Below are 16,122 nucleotides of genomic sequence, written 5' to 3' on the forward strand. Positions count from 1 at the left end.
TATTCATTAGCCTTTAAACAAATCACAGTTCTTGTTTAATCTTTAGATCTTCCTTTGGGATTAATTATTAAAATGCAACTATAAAAACAAACTAATAGAATGAATAGGTCTTTTTATTATGGTTTCTGATAAGCAGCAAATAAAATTTGTAACTGTAATATGTTGAAATTGTATGTGTCTCTGAAGAACTACACGTCACAGTTAGCTTCAATACTCACTGCAATTTTGTGACATGTTTGACAAGATCAATCAAAACTCTCTAATGCTGAGAATAGGTGTTGGCAATGCAACTCTCCTGGAGCAGGCCGGGTACAAAAATTGATTATATGCTCTGTCACCATGCCCTCTGAGCAAACATTAGAGACATAATTTTTCTAAAAACCATTCCATTTATTATGATTATATTCAGAAAATGGTGAATTTATGGGATGTTCCTAATGGTAAAAACACCAAGATCAGATCATATGGCTTCAAGACTATGGTAGTAGCAAAACAAATCATTGTCCAAAATTTTAAAAAAATGCAGAGACGAGTACTTTGCAACACTAACAGGAAATAGTTAAACTTGCAGCAGAAGAAAAAATATTACAGAGTTAAAGAGCCGTGATGGTACCATAGTTAGAATGCATTTTTGCAGGCTAACTCTGCATTCCCACTGCAAAGAGTTCAATCATGACTGGCTCAAGGTTGACTCAGCCTTCCATCCTCCCAAGGTCAGTAAAATGAAGACCCAGATTGTTGGGGGCAATAATGCTGACTCTATAAACTGCTTAGAGTGGACTGTAAAGCACTATGAAACAGTATATAAGCCTAAATGCTATTGCTATTATACAATCAAATGAACAAACAAACTGTTTTAAAGATTTAGCATGAAAACTTTCATATCTTATGAGTAAAAGCGTGCCAGTATAAATAGGCTTCCAAAATTATAATTCTACTTCAAAATCCAAAATCTAATGAAAGGTATTTTATATATTGATTGAATAATTTTTGCCCTTGCGCTGTGCAATGTTTTCAACTTAGTTCCCCAAAGTTGTGTGTTCTTAGGAAAATAGGAAGCTGCTTTAAAGATTTCCAGAGAATGACACATTCTCTGGAAATGTCCCACACATTTTAAATGGATTCTGAACAGCTACATATTTATAATATTTTTGTTTTGAAAATAAAATAAAAATGAAAAGGGGCCAGAAATATAGTACAGCATTGTATAAAGACCAAAGTGTAGACCTCTATCAGTTCATATATCCAATAATGATTGGGATTACAGGGATGACATTGCACTGAACCAAATTAATTCAAAAAAAAAAAAAGCCTTAAGAATTGCAATAGGATAGATTCAAATTTGTCCACACAAGAATAAAGAAACTTCAATGGCTATTGACTCATTTTTCTATCTACCTGTACTCATTCTACGTAGAACACAGCTCTGAAATGAATAATGTTAACTTTTAGAACAGAAAACACAGAAATACACCCTTTTGAAGTAGTAGAATTCATAAATAGCAGCCAAATACTGTAAATTTATTGAAAAAAATGCTTTTTGCAAATTGGGTTACAATTGATTTATCGGTTGTGACTTTTTCCTTTAAATTTGGAACAGCGGATTTTACAAACCACATTGTTGGCCTGTGGCATTCTATATAGAACTGCAATTTTACAAAATGACATGGAATGTATAAAACCAATTAAGATAGTAGATGATAGTGAACTGTTAAATATTATTAATTTTTATAGTTAACTTTACTGCCTTATGACAACATTTTAAAAATACTCCCCCCCCACCCCCGAAAAAAGGAGTTAAGAAGTTTTCAGTCAAATATGAATAGATACTGAAAGGTCAGCTATTTTATTTTTAATGCAAAGTTTATAAAAGGCGGAAACACAATCAGCAGCCTAAGGGAATGCAATAACAAGGGCTTTCCATTTCATCCAAGGTAATATCCCTTTCTAAATTAGACTTAAAGCCTAATTTTAAAAGCAGAACAATATCCTAGGAATCAGCATGATGGTCTTTGAGCATGAAAATTAGAAAAATTTGGAGTCCAGCTATAAAGGAATCTCTATGCCTTCTCCTCAAGATACTAAGTGGATCCTTAAATGGTGCTATATTTTATCCAAAGTTAATTACCATGATTCTATTCATCACAACTTAGAACCATTGGAGACTGAGAAAAACACAATTACCAACTTGCTTAACATTCAACATTTCTTTCCCATTTGTCTGTGGAACATGGGCAAACCTGAAAGACATTATCCTCAGTCCTATCTGTCTTTCACACAACTTTAGCATATGCACATACTCCATGATATTCATTTTTTCAGCCAACATGACAATGGCTTTCACACCAGTTTGCCTAATTCAGGCTTAATTTTTACAGATCCAATTAAATTGCATCTACTTTGCAGTTCCCTTGCTTATCTCCTAACAAACTTAAGAACAAAACAAGCAGCATCAAATCGGTCCCAATATAACTCATACCTTATACATGTCTCTATAACGAACTAGGTTCTAAGGTATGCCCATGATAAGGTAGCATACTACATTTGAAACCATATTTGGTTGAGACTGTCCCTCATGTGCAATTTTCACTCTAACAGAAATCCTTTCTGAAATGTTTCATGCTTCAGTATAACAGAAGTGAAATTTTGGGGCATACAGTAGTTCAATGTCCTTATCTGATCACCCTCAAGTGACATGGAAAGAAGATATGTCTCACAGTAAAAATTCCCCTCCCCTTACAAATAAGTTATATAAAGTTCTGAAATTATCTCCACTTCTGAGGCAGCTTTACAAGAGACTTCTTGGGCTTCTTCCTTTATACTTCAAAGCACCTTTTTAGAGCAGTACAGATGTAAGAATAATTTTTACTATAGAAGCTATTTGCATTTTTTTTGTAAAAGAATCAGATTTGAATGATTATAAAAATTATCTATTGTAACAACATAGGTCCAGCTACACTGAAAAAAATTACATCGCTTATTCGAAATACATTTCATTTTAGAAACAGGCTACTAAATAGGTCTATACAAAAACTCTAAAATAATTTTTATAATAAAATAAAGAGTGTGTTAGGAGAACTATTCAAATGAGATTAAATTCTGTTTACTATTGTTGTTGTTTTTCCTATGCTTCATATTCTGCAATCATGTGGCTGGTTTACTCCATAACCAGCACACCCACACCCACACAAACACTCTCTCACACACATATACAGAGCAGAAAAGAAATTAACAATACACAGTGAAAATTAATGCTCTGGGATTTAGTCTCACAGTCTTTCTGATTAGTACAAAGGAAACCAGACTTATCCCCAATTTGAGGAGAAAATCCAGAATACAAAAGCAAGCATACCTCATTAGCTGATATGAAATTATAAAAAAACCCACATTTCTCAGTCCTTTTGAAATTTATAAAAGTCAACAGTAAAACGTGCAAGCCAAATCTGTCCTATTGGCTCCCCTAAGTTGGATGATCACCAAGAGTAATGCAAATTTACTTGGGGCCAAAATGGTACCTTTTCTTAGGGAAGAGCACAATTCCAAACTTTGAAAATCAGGAGAATGGCAGGCAGAAGACAAGCAGTTAGTGGTGCTGCACTGAACTGTTTTTTTCTGCTAGATGTCGCAGAAAACTGTCCTCACCTTGGCCCCTATGATTTAAAGGCTCACTCTTAAATAGAGCAGGAGGTGGAGGCAAATGAGGGACTGGAGGGATGGGGACTGGAAGATGATGTGAATGATGTGAATGAAGATGCAGATGAGAATATGGGTGGCCAATTGGGCGAGGAGGAAGTGTGCTCCCTGGATTCATATTGATTGAAGTAGGGGCAAGTGGGTTCGGTGTATTCGCAACAGAAGGTACAGTGGTGGCAGATGAAGTTGTGGCAAGTGAGATCTGGGCAGAGGGTGGCACATTAACAGGACTGGTAACACGGAAGCACTTTTCCTTGTGTGCCTTAAGCATATTGGAGAACCGGAATCGCTGGCCACACACATCACACGGATATGGCTTCTCCCCTGTGTGAGTTCTGCGATGTCTCTTCATGTTTGGGCGACTGGTGAAACTTTTGCCACAGATTTCACAAATAAAAGGCTTCTCTCCTGTTAAAAGTTATAAAATGGCATCTTTAATGAAATTCAATTTTCATTAAAAATTTTTGAAAGCAAATCCTAAATCAAAGAAATTATCAAAGACTCATCTATATTGCTAATTTAAAATTTCCAAAATCATTCATAGTTGGTTATTCTGGTTGGGGTTCATAATTCAACTCAGATTTGTCAAGTTACAACTCCAATGCATTATCTTGATATCCCAAGAATTCTAAGTACTTTCCAACTTCTGGTCCTACAGATTATACCATTCACCTTCCTCACCTTTAACATGAAACCAGAGGCTTCTTCCAATCCATCCTTTTTTAAAATATACTTTTAAATCATTTTCCAATTTCCAATCTCATTTGAAATGTCAGCATCAACAACCCTCCCATTATTATTTATTCTATCACTATTTATCCAACTATTCAACATATTATCTTTTTAGATCTTGCTTTGATTTCTTAAGACTATAAACCTTTGGTCACAACTATTCTGCTCACAACCTCTTATAAATCAGATTTTTGTTCTCTATATTCAATGTATTCTTCCTCATAATTTATCAGACATCTTGCCTCATTGTAGTTTATTTAGGTTTCATCGCAGATTTCACCATATCTGCAGGAAATTACGCTCTTTCATTTCTAGCTGTAATGTTTTATTCTCTTAATCTCCCATTCCTTTTTTACTTAATTTGCATTTGGTTCCTTTACATCACACTCATATATCTTACACACTTCTTCTTAAATCTTCCCAATGCCCTTCTACTGCTTTCTGTATCTAATACAATACCTTTTATATTTTCTGTTCTGTCTTAATATACACATATATTGCCCTTCTGGCCTAAGGGGTTCTCATGCATTGTGTCAAGAACTTTCTACTTTCAAAGAGGCTGTGCAATTTTATTTCCTTAAATTAATTCTCCTTCTTTTGCTTTCTACCGTTGAAATTCAGATGATTCAAGAATCTCCTTGTTTAATTGCACTGAAAACAGCATGTTATTTAGATTTCAATGGAAAGAAAATCTTATGTTCTGATAAAACTATATCTTTTAACTGCCCTATGAATTATTACATTAGTAGGTCTTGTATAAAGATAACAATCAAAATATAACCTTACCAGTGTGTGTTTTCATGTGCTCATCAAAGTACTGTTTCATATTAAAATCTTTACCACACCACTGGCACATAAACTGTTTGTGTCCAATATGGATGCTCATGTGAGAACGAAGTTGGTACTTGTACTGGAACCTTTCATCACAATTCTGCAAAACATAATGAGTAACTAGTCTCCTACTTGCAGGCAAGAAAGTTATAATACAGTAGCAGTATATCAAACAGAACAGAGCTAAGTTTATATAAATGTATTTGATATTTTATTTTACCATCAAAAATTTCAACACTAACATTGCATCTTATCAATACATCTAACAATTAGAATTTTTTAAAAATGCAATGGAATCCTATTTAGGATGAGTTGGTTCTGGTAAGAGAATAGTTTCAAAGTGAGACAAATATTTTAGGTAAATACTAGACAACTATGACCTTTTCAGAGATACTTCTTTACCAGATTCCTCAATGCCTTCAACAATGGTAGAGTTTCAACTAATTCCAACTAATTCAAGCGTGTAGTAGCCATTTTGAATGTTCTAAGGTTTGAAATAAGTCTAGTATTTTTAAGCTGTTGTGTTGAGAAGGGAGTGGGGTAGGTAGTCAATAAAAAAGCACTACCAACTAGTTTGGACATTAGAAAAGATTGCCTGTGCTCTTTTACTGAAGTTTAAATATTTGTTATTATTTAAAAGCGTTGTAGCTATGCAGGTTCTAAATATTGATATTCACAGCCAGTTGACCATGCCTGATGATCACACTGATAAATATCATATACCGTCAAATTATCCCACCTTATACCTCTTATAGAAAAAGTTTTGTTTTTAGTTGAATTGGAGAGAAAACAAACTCCTTGGCAGTATCTTACTGATTAATAGGAAATCTCCTCAAAAAGATAAGCAAATGAAAATTGTGCTTTTAAAAGTTGTAATTATGACAGATTTTATCTGTAAGCTACCTAGAGACAGGCAGTGAGGTTGGCTTAAGGAAGGAAGGAAGGAAAGACAGACAGACAAAACTGTCTGAAGGATATGGAAGTAATGGAAGGAATATTAGACATAAATAATCAAAAGACAGAAGGGGAGTTCTTTGCCTACCTTATAAATGGCAATTCAGATGAGAAAATAAGTATGCAAAAAATGAAGAATACAATTATTGAGACAGTGCATCACAATCTTACAGCTTGTCTGGCATACTGCATTTTCTTTTATATTTTTCATGACTTCTATAATTTTTTCTTGTCTGATGAAGTGTGTTTCTTTTTATCCCTAGCGAGTTTGGCTTTTCACAAGAATGGGTAGGAAAGGCCACATGCCTTTGAAGGACAAGGGCAAGTAGTATGTATATTATTCTATGTCTGCTCCCATTCACCCTTTCTTTTAATTGCCAAAAAAGAAAAGAAACATTGTGAGAGTTTTCTTCCTCACCCACACCATATTAAGGAAAAGCTGTGAATTGTGGCATCTCCTGGAAGACAAGTTTATAGCAGCAGATTTTTTTGTCTTCGAGTCAGTTTTTTAAAAAATTAGGTCCTATAGGGTTCTTTGCAAGATTCTGGAAGTATTTGCCATTTCCTTCTTGCTAGGGTTGAAAGTGGGTGGGCTTTGTCACCCAGCTAACTTTATGACTAAGCTGGGACTCGGACTCAGTCTCCTGATTTTTAATCTAATATTTTAACCACTATACCAAACTGGCTCTTAGCAACAGAACTTACTAAACTGCAATCATACAACAAGAGATGTAGTCAAGTTCCAATACATAAAGGATTCTGGGAGAGGAGAGCTTTCTGCCCTATGAATCAGGTGTTCCACTAACTATTGAAGGTCAATAGTTATACAGTAATGTACCTTTCGTTTTCCTTTGTTTTAGGCTGTTTTTCCCTCCATTTGAACCCTAACCTGTTGCTTGCTCTAGGGTAGACCAATTTAATTTGGGTCCTTTCTTTAGGAATTGTGGCAAAGGTCTTTTGCACTCTACAAAGTTAAGTATAAATCTTCTATGAAAAAATTCAAAGCCCAGAAAACATTCGGAACTCTCTCATATTTCTAAGTGCCTGCCATGATACGAACTGTACTGGATCTCTTTTTTCTATAGAGAACTGGAAACTCAAGTAATCCGCTGGGGAAAATCAAATACACATTTTTGCAACTTAAAAAAAATTACATTTGCAAAGTCATTCTTAAACCTTTTTAATGTTGCTCTCATGAAAATATCAGTATGTTATACAAACATACTAGTGCATACTTATCCAAGACATTAGACGATATTTCATTCATGAACGTGGAGATGGTCATACTGCAATTAACTAATCTAAATAGCATTCCTATCTATTCAAATTTGCCATACCTGGTATCTCAGTGAATTTTCATGCCAATCTTTTATTCTGATTAAATTTTATGTATCTCTCAAATCCAATTTTGCGAAAAATTGTCATTTGAAGGCTGTCTAGTAAGTTTGAAGTAAGAGGTAGTGGTAACATCCAGGTGGTTTTGGATACACGGAATCTATAGCAATGAATATCCCTCAAGAATTTTTTCTTCCCTTACATAAAAAGGTAAGTCTTTCTGTTGGCTGCCTGAGCTCTTCTTAATAGCTAAAAGGCTCTACTGGTGGATTCCTTATTTTTCCCAAAAATAAGGCTTTCCAACAGATGGGGCACTTGCTATATGTGGACTACAATTCCACAGGTGAGACATTGACAGGTACCTATTTTTGTGATTCAAGTCTAGGCTTTGTATTCTAGGGCTACACAGTAGAAGCATAAACCGCATCCTTTCCTTCTCTACTGAGGACATGCATCTCTATTACTTCTATAGGGATTCTCTTGACACTGGAATCTGAGGTCATTGGGGTGGAACAGAGGTGAAAAATCTCTACTTTTTGCTATTTCCTCCATGCCTCAAGTCTTCCAACCACTTTCTATTAACATTCAGTATTGTAACAGTTCTTTCAAATTCTTTGATATGCCTCGTAACACTAACCTCCTTTCTCAGTTCATCACAGGAAGCTGAAAATTAGCTCATCAGAGAAAGATTATTTTACATACATCTCTGGCAATTAACTGAAAATCTATATGTATTTATAAACTTTCTCACTACTTTATTTTACAGTGCAGATCTCTCAATTTGTTATTGCTACCTTACTTGAATAATCAAATGCTACTTCAACTTTGTATGAAGTTTTGGTAACTATGCAGTAATGAACATTGCCTTCAATGAGGGACACATCTTATTTGGCTGTTCCATCTTTTAAAAGATTCAGAACAAACATTGGAACAATTTGTAAGAAATGCTGTTGGTTGACATTTCATAATCAACTCAAAACTGAGTGTAAAAGCAAAAAACTGATCTTCGTCTCCTCCAAACCACTCCAGAAATTTTTTTGAGAGCGAAGAAATACTAGCTGGGATGCAGATTGTTGAACTGCCTTGATGAGACAAATCTTGTCTGAACTGCTGCATTAATTGTACTACAATACTGTGCAGGTTTGTTATTTGTATTTCCACTTGCTGTTATTGTTCTATCATTGTGATGACCTGGGGCGTGGCACAAAAGCAACAAAGTCACAAAAGTGAGAAAAGTCCCTTTAATACCTCCAACTTGGCCCCCAATGTCCAGTTATCCTCGCCTGGAGATCAAACTCTTCCAAAAACAGTCTCCAAAGGGAAGAAAAAATGCATCCAAACCAAAAAGTACAGATAAATTAGAAATAAAAAAAACAACACAAACCACAGCTGAAGTAATTAACACGACTGGCCAGGATAATAAATTGCAGACTTCCAAAAGATAACGAAGCACACACAGTTGGGAGGACGCCAAAAACACAGATAAGTCTCAACCCGGTTTGCTTCCAGCAAGCTGCTGTGTGCAAATGCTCTTCTTATATCCTGTTCTCCCAGCTGCAACTAATGAAAGAGATCAAAGCTTTTTCTCTCCCGTAAGCCATATTGCTCCCTTTTCCATTCCTCCCTGCATGCCCTAGGATGAAGAGGGGTTGGCCCAAGGTCCTTCTCTGAATGCCCAGCCGGACTGTGCCCTTCCCCCATTTCTTCCACAGCCACCGAAGCCACACTCCCACTTCCTGTCAGCTCCTCAATCTCCCCCTCAGAATCAGACTCCCACAAGGGCATGACAATCATGTTTGAGCAAGCTGTTCTATGATGCAATTTCCACAATCAAAAGAAAGATTAATGACTTCATAATTAGAAAGAGGAGAGGCTTTCAAGATCGATGCCAGTCCTTCTATATAGGCCAGGTCAGGAAATAAGACTCCAAAAGAACTGTTAATTTTATTGTTGCAAAGTATAATAACAGAATCTTGAAAGCCTAACAGAGATTCTCTCTCCCCCTTGGCTAACAACAAGAGAATGAAGGTATCACAATCTTGATTTTTTTCATAGTTCCTCCTCTTTTTCACGACTAAGGTAGTGTTTATCTAATGGTTATTGAATATCTTTTTCAAACTCATCTCTACAGGCAAGCAAAAATAATCAGAAATAAACATTCCACAACTATCCTGACCATAAATCACTGGGAGCCAGTGCAGGCAGGGCGGCTCACAAAACAGGTGTATCATGAACACCCAAAACTGACTGTGCCTCTGCATTCTAAATTAACTGCTGCTTCTAAATATTTTTCAAGGACCACCTCATATGTAGACTGCATTACAGTTAATTCAATCAAGAAGCGACAAAGGCATTTCCTGGTCCAGAAATTGATACCAAATATTTCCCTGACCCAGGAGGGTCTGCTCTGGCATGAAATAAAGGCAGAAAATATCACATTCTACCACCCTTATCATTACAAGATAATGTTAAAAAAAGGTTCTTACCCATTTTTGATCAGATTTAAGGGTACTCCTCGACTTACAACTATTCATTTAGTGACCATCTGAAGTTACAACCGCACTGAAAAAGTGACTTATGACTGTTCTTCACACTTAACGACTGTTGCAGTATTCCCATGGTTGCTTGATCAAAATTTAGACCCTTGGCAACTGTCATGTATTTATGGCAGTTACAGTGTCTTTGGGTCACATGATCTGTGATCTTCTAACAAGCAAAGCCAATGGGTAAGCCAGACTCATTTAATAACCATTTTACTTACTTAACAACTGTAAGGATTCACTTAACAAATGTGGTAAAAAGGTTGTAAAATGGGGCAAAACTCACTTAACAACTATCAACTCAACTATCTTGCTTAACAATGGAAATTTTGAGCTCAACAGAAATTGAATACTTAATGTGATTAGATAAACAAGGTATTTGATTCTGGTGCAGAAGCCCTCTCAACGTACATGCAAAGCAACAGAATCATCATCATCAACATCCTCATCACCACCACCCTAATAAGAGAGATTTAGAAGGTTAATAAGGATAAATAATAATGCTACATCTATATTACATGGATAAATACACAGACATTAGACAGCACTGTGTGCACCTGTTCAGCACAGTGATGGCACAAAAATTGTCCCTATGTCTAGGTCTTTTGGCATGCAATGCCCTGTAGCCTGTCCCAAGGGGAGGAATTGAAACAGTTTATATCCAGGATGTATGTGAGCAGTCTGCAGATATCTTCTAGGGCCCTTCTTCTGACCCATGCAATATGCAGGTCTTCTATGGAAGGAAGGCTGGTTGCAGTTATTCTTTCTATAGTCTTAAATAGCCATTGGAGTCTATATCAAACCAGATAGTTATAAAAGTACATACAAAGAGACTCAATAATTCTTCTGTAAAATGGTATCAACAGCTCCTGAACAGTCTGAACTTCCTAAATTGATGCAGGAAGAACATTCTTTACTGTGTCTTTATAATGATGGTTCTAATGTTAAGTGTCCATTTCAAGCCCTGGGAAATTATAGAACCCCCAAATCTGAAGTACTCTGCTGCTGATACTGTGCTATTCAATATGATGAGGTGGTAAAACAAAAGGGCTCCTCCTAAAACCCACTCTCATTTCTACAATTTTAAGTGTATTCAGCTCTAGATTATGATGGTTCACCACAGAGCCAGTTATTCAACTATATGCAGATTTCATCACTGTCTCAAAGGAGGCCAATGACTGTTGAATCATCTGCAAATTTCAGAACAAAGGGTTCCCTTGAGATGCAGTCATTGGTATAGAGAGAAAAGAACAAAGGAGAGAGCCTGAGGGAGCCTGTGATCATTATTTGGGTACTAAATGAAATTTACTTAGCCTCACCTGTTGCTTCCTTATACAAAAACAATTTTGGTCATAAATCAAGGATTACATATACTCTTTGCTTTTTTCCATTAATGTTCTGTGACCAAGTGGGAGTGATCTGTCCATGGCAAGGGATTCATGGTAGTACTCTCCAAGTCCAGTTTATATTGCAAGTGTCCCAAGATAAAGACAAGGTTCGATATGTGACACTTTTTAGTCCGTGTTTTGGCATAGTGGTAATTTGGTAGCCACCTGAGTAGCCCGCAAGCCTGCACCTGAAATCAGATTAAAGTCTGCCATACCATAAGCCCATGGAACCCTACTGCCAAACCAGCTGTGAATTCTAACAGGAACACAGGCACAATTCCCTCTGATTCCTACTGCCCAACTTCACGAACAGGAATTCCCAACTAGGTACTGCAGAACAGTGCACCTGAAAGTTATCAGATTTTTCAGATGACAATGGCTACACTACCACCTTAATCCTGGGCTACCCTTGATATCCAGCTAGGATTTGGTAATTTAAAAAAATCCAGCCCTTTCATCCACAATTAAGCTGTGGAGGAGGAGAGCTTTATTATAAACCAGTGTTATCCATTAAGTAGCAACAGTTAGAAATCAGGGCATTTGAGCCTTCATTATCAGATCTTGCGATATAGCACAAGAGTCTATCAAGATTGGTACCAAATACCAAAGCTGTCATCCCTAGAAGTGGGTATAAGGAGCATGGAGATAACGTTGGAGAAATCATTCAGAAGCCATGTAGAAGTAACATCATCAGTACTAGTAAGGAGTGCAGTTTACTGTCAGTTTATATTCTAATGGCTTTCCCTATCAGCGATGGTGGGGATGGCCTTAGAAATTATTTGGTTGAGATCACCCCCACAATATTGACAGGGCAAGCCACTAGAATATAAACTGATAGCAAATTGCACTTCTTACTAGCACTGATGATGTTACCTAGTTTGGGTAATGAAATATCTGCAAGAAAACAAGCAAGCTCAGAGAGAACTAAGGTCCTCTCAAACTTGCAAGATTCTGTTATTATAACCCATTTCAATAAATATAGTTCTATTTTTCAGTGGAGTCAGTTTCCTAACCTGGTTTACCTCATACATCTGACAATGAACTAAACTATTTTCTGCCATATCTTCCCCTACCCACTATATCTTCATCTTGCTGCAATGTAGCACAATATCCATGGTTTCTTATCAAGCACTGATAAATATTATAATTTTGATAATCATTGAGATATAATCCATTTCTGCCACAGATTTAAGAAGGCACCATGAGACAAAAAATTGCAGTGGAGTGTGAGCATGTCACTATTCTTATTTGTATGCTGGTCGCTGTAGAAATAGAATGTTAGGTAAGAGATAGCTTTGATCTGTAGCACAGGTTTTATTGTTCATGTCTATTCAATTTTAATATTACTTTATAATTATATGCTTGTTTTTTACAATTAGACATTGAGCAGAATTCATACCTCACATCGGAAAGGCTTCTCTCCTGAATGCTGTAGTGAATGAACCTTTAACGACATACTGCGTTTGAAAGATTTTCCACAGGTTTCACATGTAAATGGCATGTCCTTAGTATGTGCTGAAACATCAGTCAATTAAGTCAGTCAGTCATAACTAGCTTAAGTCTCAATGGTTTCAAGAGGTATACTCTAAACATAGATAAGATTGGATCTAGGTGAGTTTTTATTTTATTTAAAATATTTATTGGATGTTATTCAATTAGAATGGTTCTTGTGGTAGCCTATAGTTAAATTATAATATAAACAAAATAATAAGCAATTAACATTCAGGAAATAAAAATACTATTCATTGTGCCTTATAATATAGAAATCAGCTTAATATAGATAAAAATAAAGCACACTAATTTGACTATAAATTTGGGTAGGCATGTATACAGAGACCTACATAATTAAACTTTGTGTAATCACAAGACTAAAGTGCCTTATTTCATTCATTCTCTTTCTCAACATCCTACTTCAAAGTTCAAAGCTAAGTTCTTACCAGGTCAAAATTATTTCAGCCAAGTAAGAATAATTTCTTAATAGTTCAGTTCGCTCTAAAACGAAATTCAATTTGTCATGGAAATGTTCTTCCTGTATCATTTAAGTCTATGGATAAGTATTTTACAGTGAAGATACCCCACATTTTACCAATGTTATATGCTTCAATTCTTCCAAATATAGATTTTAGTTTCAAAGGCAAAAGGAAACGTATGAACTCCCTAACTTCAGTGCTTGCATTCAGGAAAATGCACATCAAAGTACAGTTTTATTATAAAATTGGTAATAAATGGGGATTAACTAAAACACCAAATTTCTGTATTGCAAATAGACTAAAGTGTCATTTCTCTCTCCAATTGCATCTAAAACAGATTCTCCACATTACAGCCCCAGATAGTATTACATTGGGCAGACTGAGAGGCCAAAGACTGGGTTTCTCCCATTTTACCTGAAAGGCTTTCTATGGCTTTCTCTATCCTTTCCAGTAATGATTAATGGATATGAATAAGGGCATAGTTACAGAGAGGTATTTTTTAAAAAGGACTAACCTATTGTAAACAAGGAATTACCTAAATGCTACATGGGCATTTGACTGTACATCAGAATCATAAATCTGAAAGAAGCACTATGCTATGCAAAAACAGACAGCAAAAACTCACCAACCATGTGCTTTCGCACGTGAGCCATGGTATAGAACTTCTTTTCACATATTTCACAGGAGAATTTTTTTTCTGCATATCCATGGACAATCTTGATATGCTCATGGAGGGACCAAAGCTTCTTGAATGACTTATTACAGGAAACACACTGAATGGGTGGACAGGACAAAGAAGAATAATTTAAACAAAGTTCACTTCAGATGGTACCAGGAAGCTGTAACCAAATGAAATGAACATACACAAGGAAATGGCTGCAACTGTATATACATTGTTTGTGACAAGTATTAAAATGCTGCTCAGTTCATTCTTTCACTGAAACCACAGATAAAAAGGTTTAAGTGAATACTGTATCCATGTACTTACATCGCCACCTGCTGCTTCCTCTAGAGCAGATCAGCAGCAACATCCAGGCTTCTACCAGCCCTTCACACAGACACAGAATACATTGATGGAATGAGCAGTGATGCGGGAGAAGGATATTAACTAAATTCAGTGAGCTAGTCTGCCAGCTTCAAAATGATGTTTGATATCAAAAATAGCTCATTTGTATTCAAACATAATCTGGGAAGTATATTGCTGTGAATTGCAGGATTAAAATAAATTACTCAAAATGAAACAACTATTTTTCTTATTTGGAGTACAGGAAATTAGAGAGAATGAAATAATACATTTCCCTCTATCCAAAATCATGGCAATCATATTTAAACAAAGTAATGTGATTTTGTATTAATGGCTGATTTTAGTTGGAAAGGACACTTTTTAATTAATTTTTATCTTGTATAAGATAGTAAAACAAAGCAAAATAAAAAATATATGTAATTTGTATCATTATTCAGTGGAAGTAGTCATTAATACATCTTACCATAACCCTAGCAGACCAGTTATACAAGAAAGTAATGTTCTCTCTGTCCCCAAATTTAAATTCTGTGCCAAGAAACCAGAACATTATCAGTTATTTAGATTGTGTGAAACATATAGAAGTTAGCAAAATGTAATTTTAAACATGTTTAGTGAGAAAAATATAAGATCCATGAAGATTATTTAAGTTAGTCCAAAGCACATTAAAAATAATAAACCTACTACAAAATGAGGATTAGAGTTAACTGACTTGAAACTCGTTCTTATTTTCCATTCAAATTGGAAGACAGAAGTGAGTGGATTCCAATTCCTAGGGCATAACAGCATAAGAATTCTGGACCAGAGGATTGCTGAAGCTGGCACAAGGAATAACAACGAAGTGGAACTGTTGAGTAAGAGTGGACAGAGCAGTAGCAGAAGGAACATCTGTGTCTTACTCCTCTGGGTTCACACATGTATCAGAAATAACACATCCAGTTTACAGAAGAGACACACATCAGAATCTGGGATAAGAGAATACTAAACCAAAATTCTTGATCTCAGCAATTACAATGAGCACACTGAAGGAAACAAATGCAAACCAATCACATAGTTGAGAATCACTTATCCTTTAATTCATTTCAAAGCTAGTAAGTGAGCATTTCAAAGCTAGTAAGTGAAAAATGAGTATCAAAACCCACAGGATAGTTTGAAGGTTACTCTATGCTTTATGTCATATTTATTTAAAATATTATTTTTTTAAAAAAAATCGGAATTGATTAGGATAAAAAGTATAATTGCTACCAGGTTAAATATTGATGTACTCAGGCAAAGAGTCTGTAGTTGAAAATAAACATCTTGCTGATCCATTTATTAAACAAACATAAATGCTGACCATATACAACAAGGATTCTTCATTTGTATTTGTCCGAAGATTATTGGATTTGCTCATTTTGCATCATTTCCAGGACCAAGAATCATAGGAGGAATAAGCTATAGGATCATCTTGCTAACTACTAACTTGAATTCAACCTCCAATTCTATGGGTAAATAAGCAAACATGCGCCTTTTAAAAGAGAACTTTTCTTAGGAAAACTGCTCCCTATCACTTTGCTCTATCAATCCCTTTATGGTGTCTGTATACAATATCTAGTTTGCTAGGTATTTATCTAATTATACTGTATTCAGTTTCATTCCAAGAACTAACCTGAATAAAT

General features: G+C 35.6%; 2 protein-coding genes across 23 annotated transcripts in view; both read right to left on the bottom strand.

Moving 5' to 3' along the window:
• The window catches only part of PHOSPHO1 (phosphoethanolamine/phosphocholine phosphatase 1), a 76,524-nt gene that overhangs the window by 38,098 nt on the left and 22,304 nt on the right, over window positions 1–16,122 (bottom strand). The window lies entirely within an intron of this gene.
• The window catches only part of ZNF652 (zinc finger protein 652), a 37,344-nt gene continuing 22,724 nt past the window's right edge, over window positions 1,503–16,122 (bottom strand). For all 22 annotated transcript variants that reach the window (XM_087917392.1, XM_026710741.2, XM_026710744.2 and 19 more), the window contains 4 exons: window positions 14,069–14,216; window positions 12,873–12,988; window positions 5,212–5,356; window positions 1,503–4,101 (listed from right to left, as the gene is read on the bottom strand). In XM_087917392.1, the coding sequence (XP_087773518.1) occupies window positions 3,584–4,101; window positions 5,212–5,356; window positions 12,873–12,988; window positions 14,069–14,216 (927 nt within the window). In that variant the 3' untranslated portion in view covers window positions 1,503–3,583. The remainder of the gene's footprint in view (window positions 4,102–5,211; window positions 5,357–12,872; window positions 12,989–14,068; window positions 14,217–16,122) is intronic.

The sequence above is a fragment of the Pseudonaja textilis genome, chromosome Z, assembly GCF_049901715.1.
Source record: "Pseudonaja textilis isolate UNSWEBS1 chromosome Z, rPseTex1.2, whole genome shotgun sequence".
Lineage (NCBI taxonomy): Eukaryota > Metazoa > Chordata > Lepidosauria > Squamata > Elapidae > Pseudonaja > Pseudonaja textilis.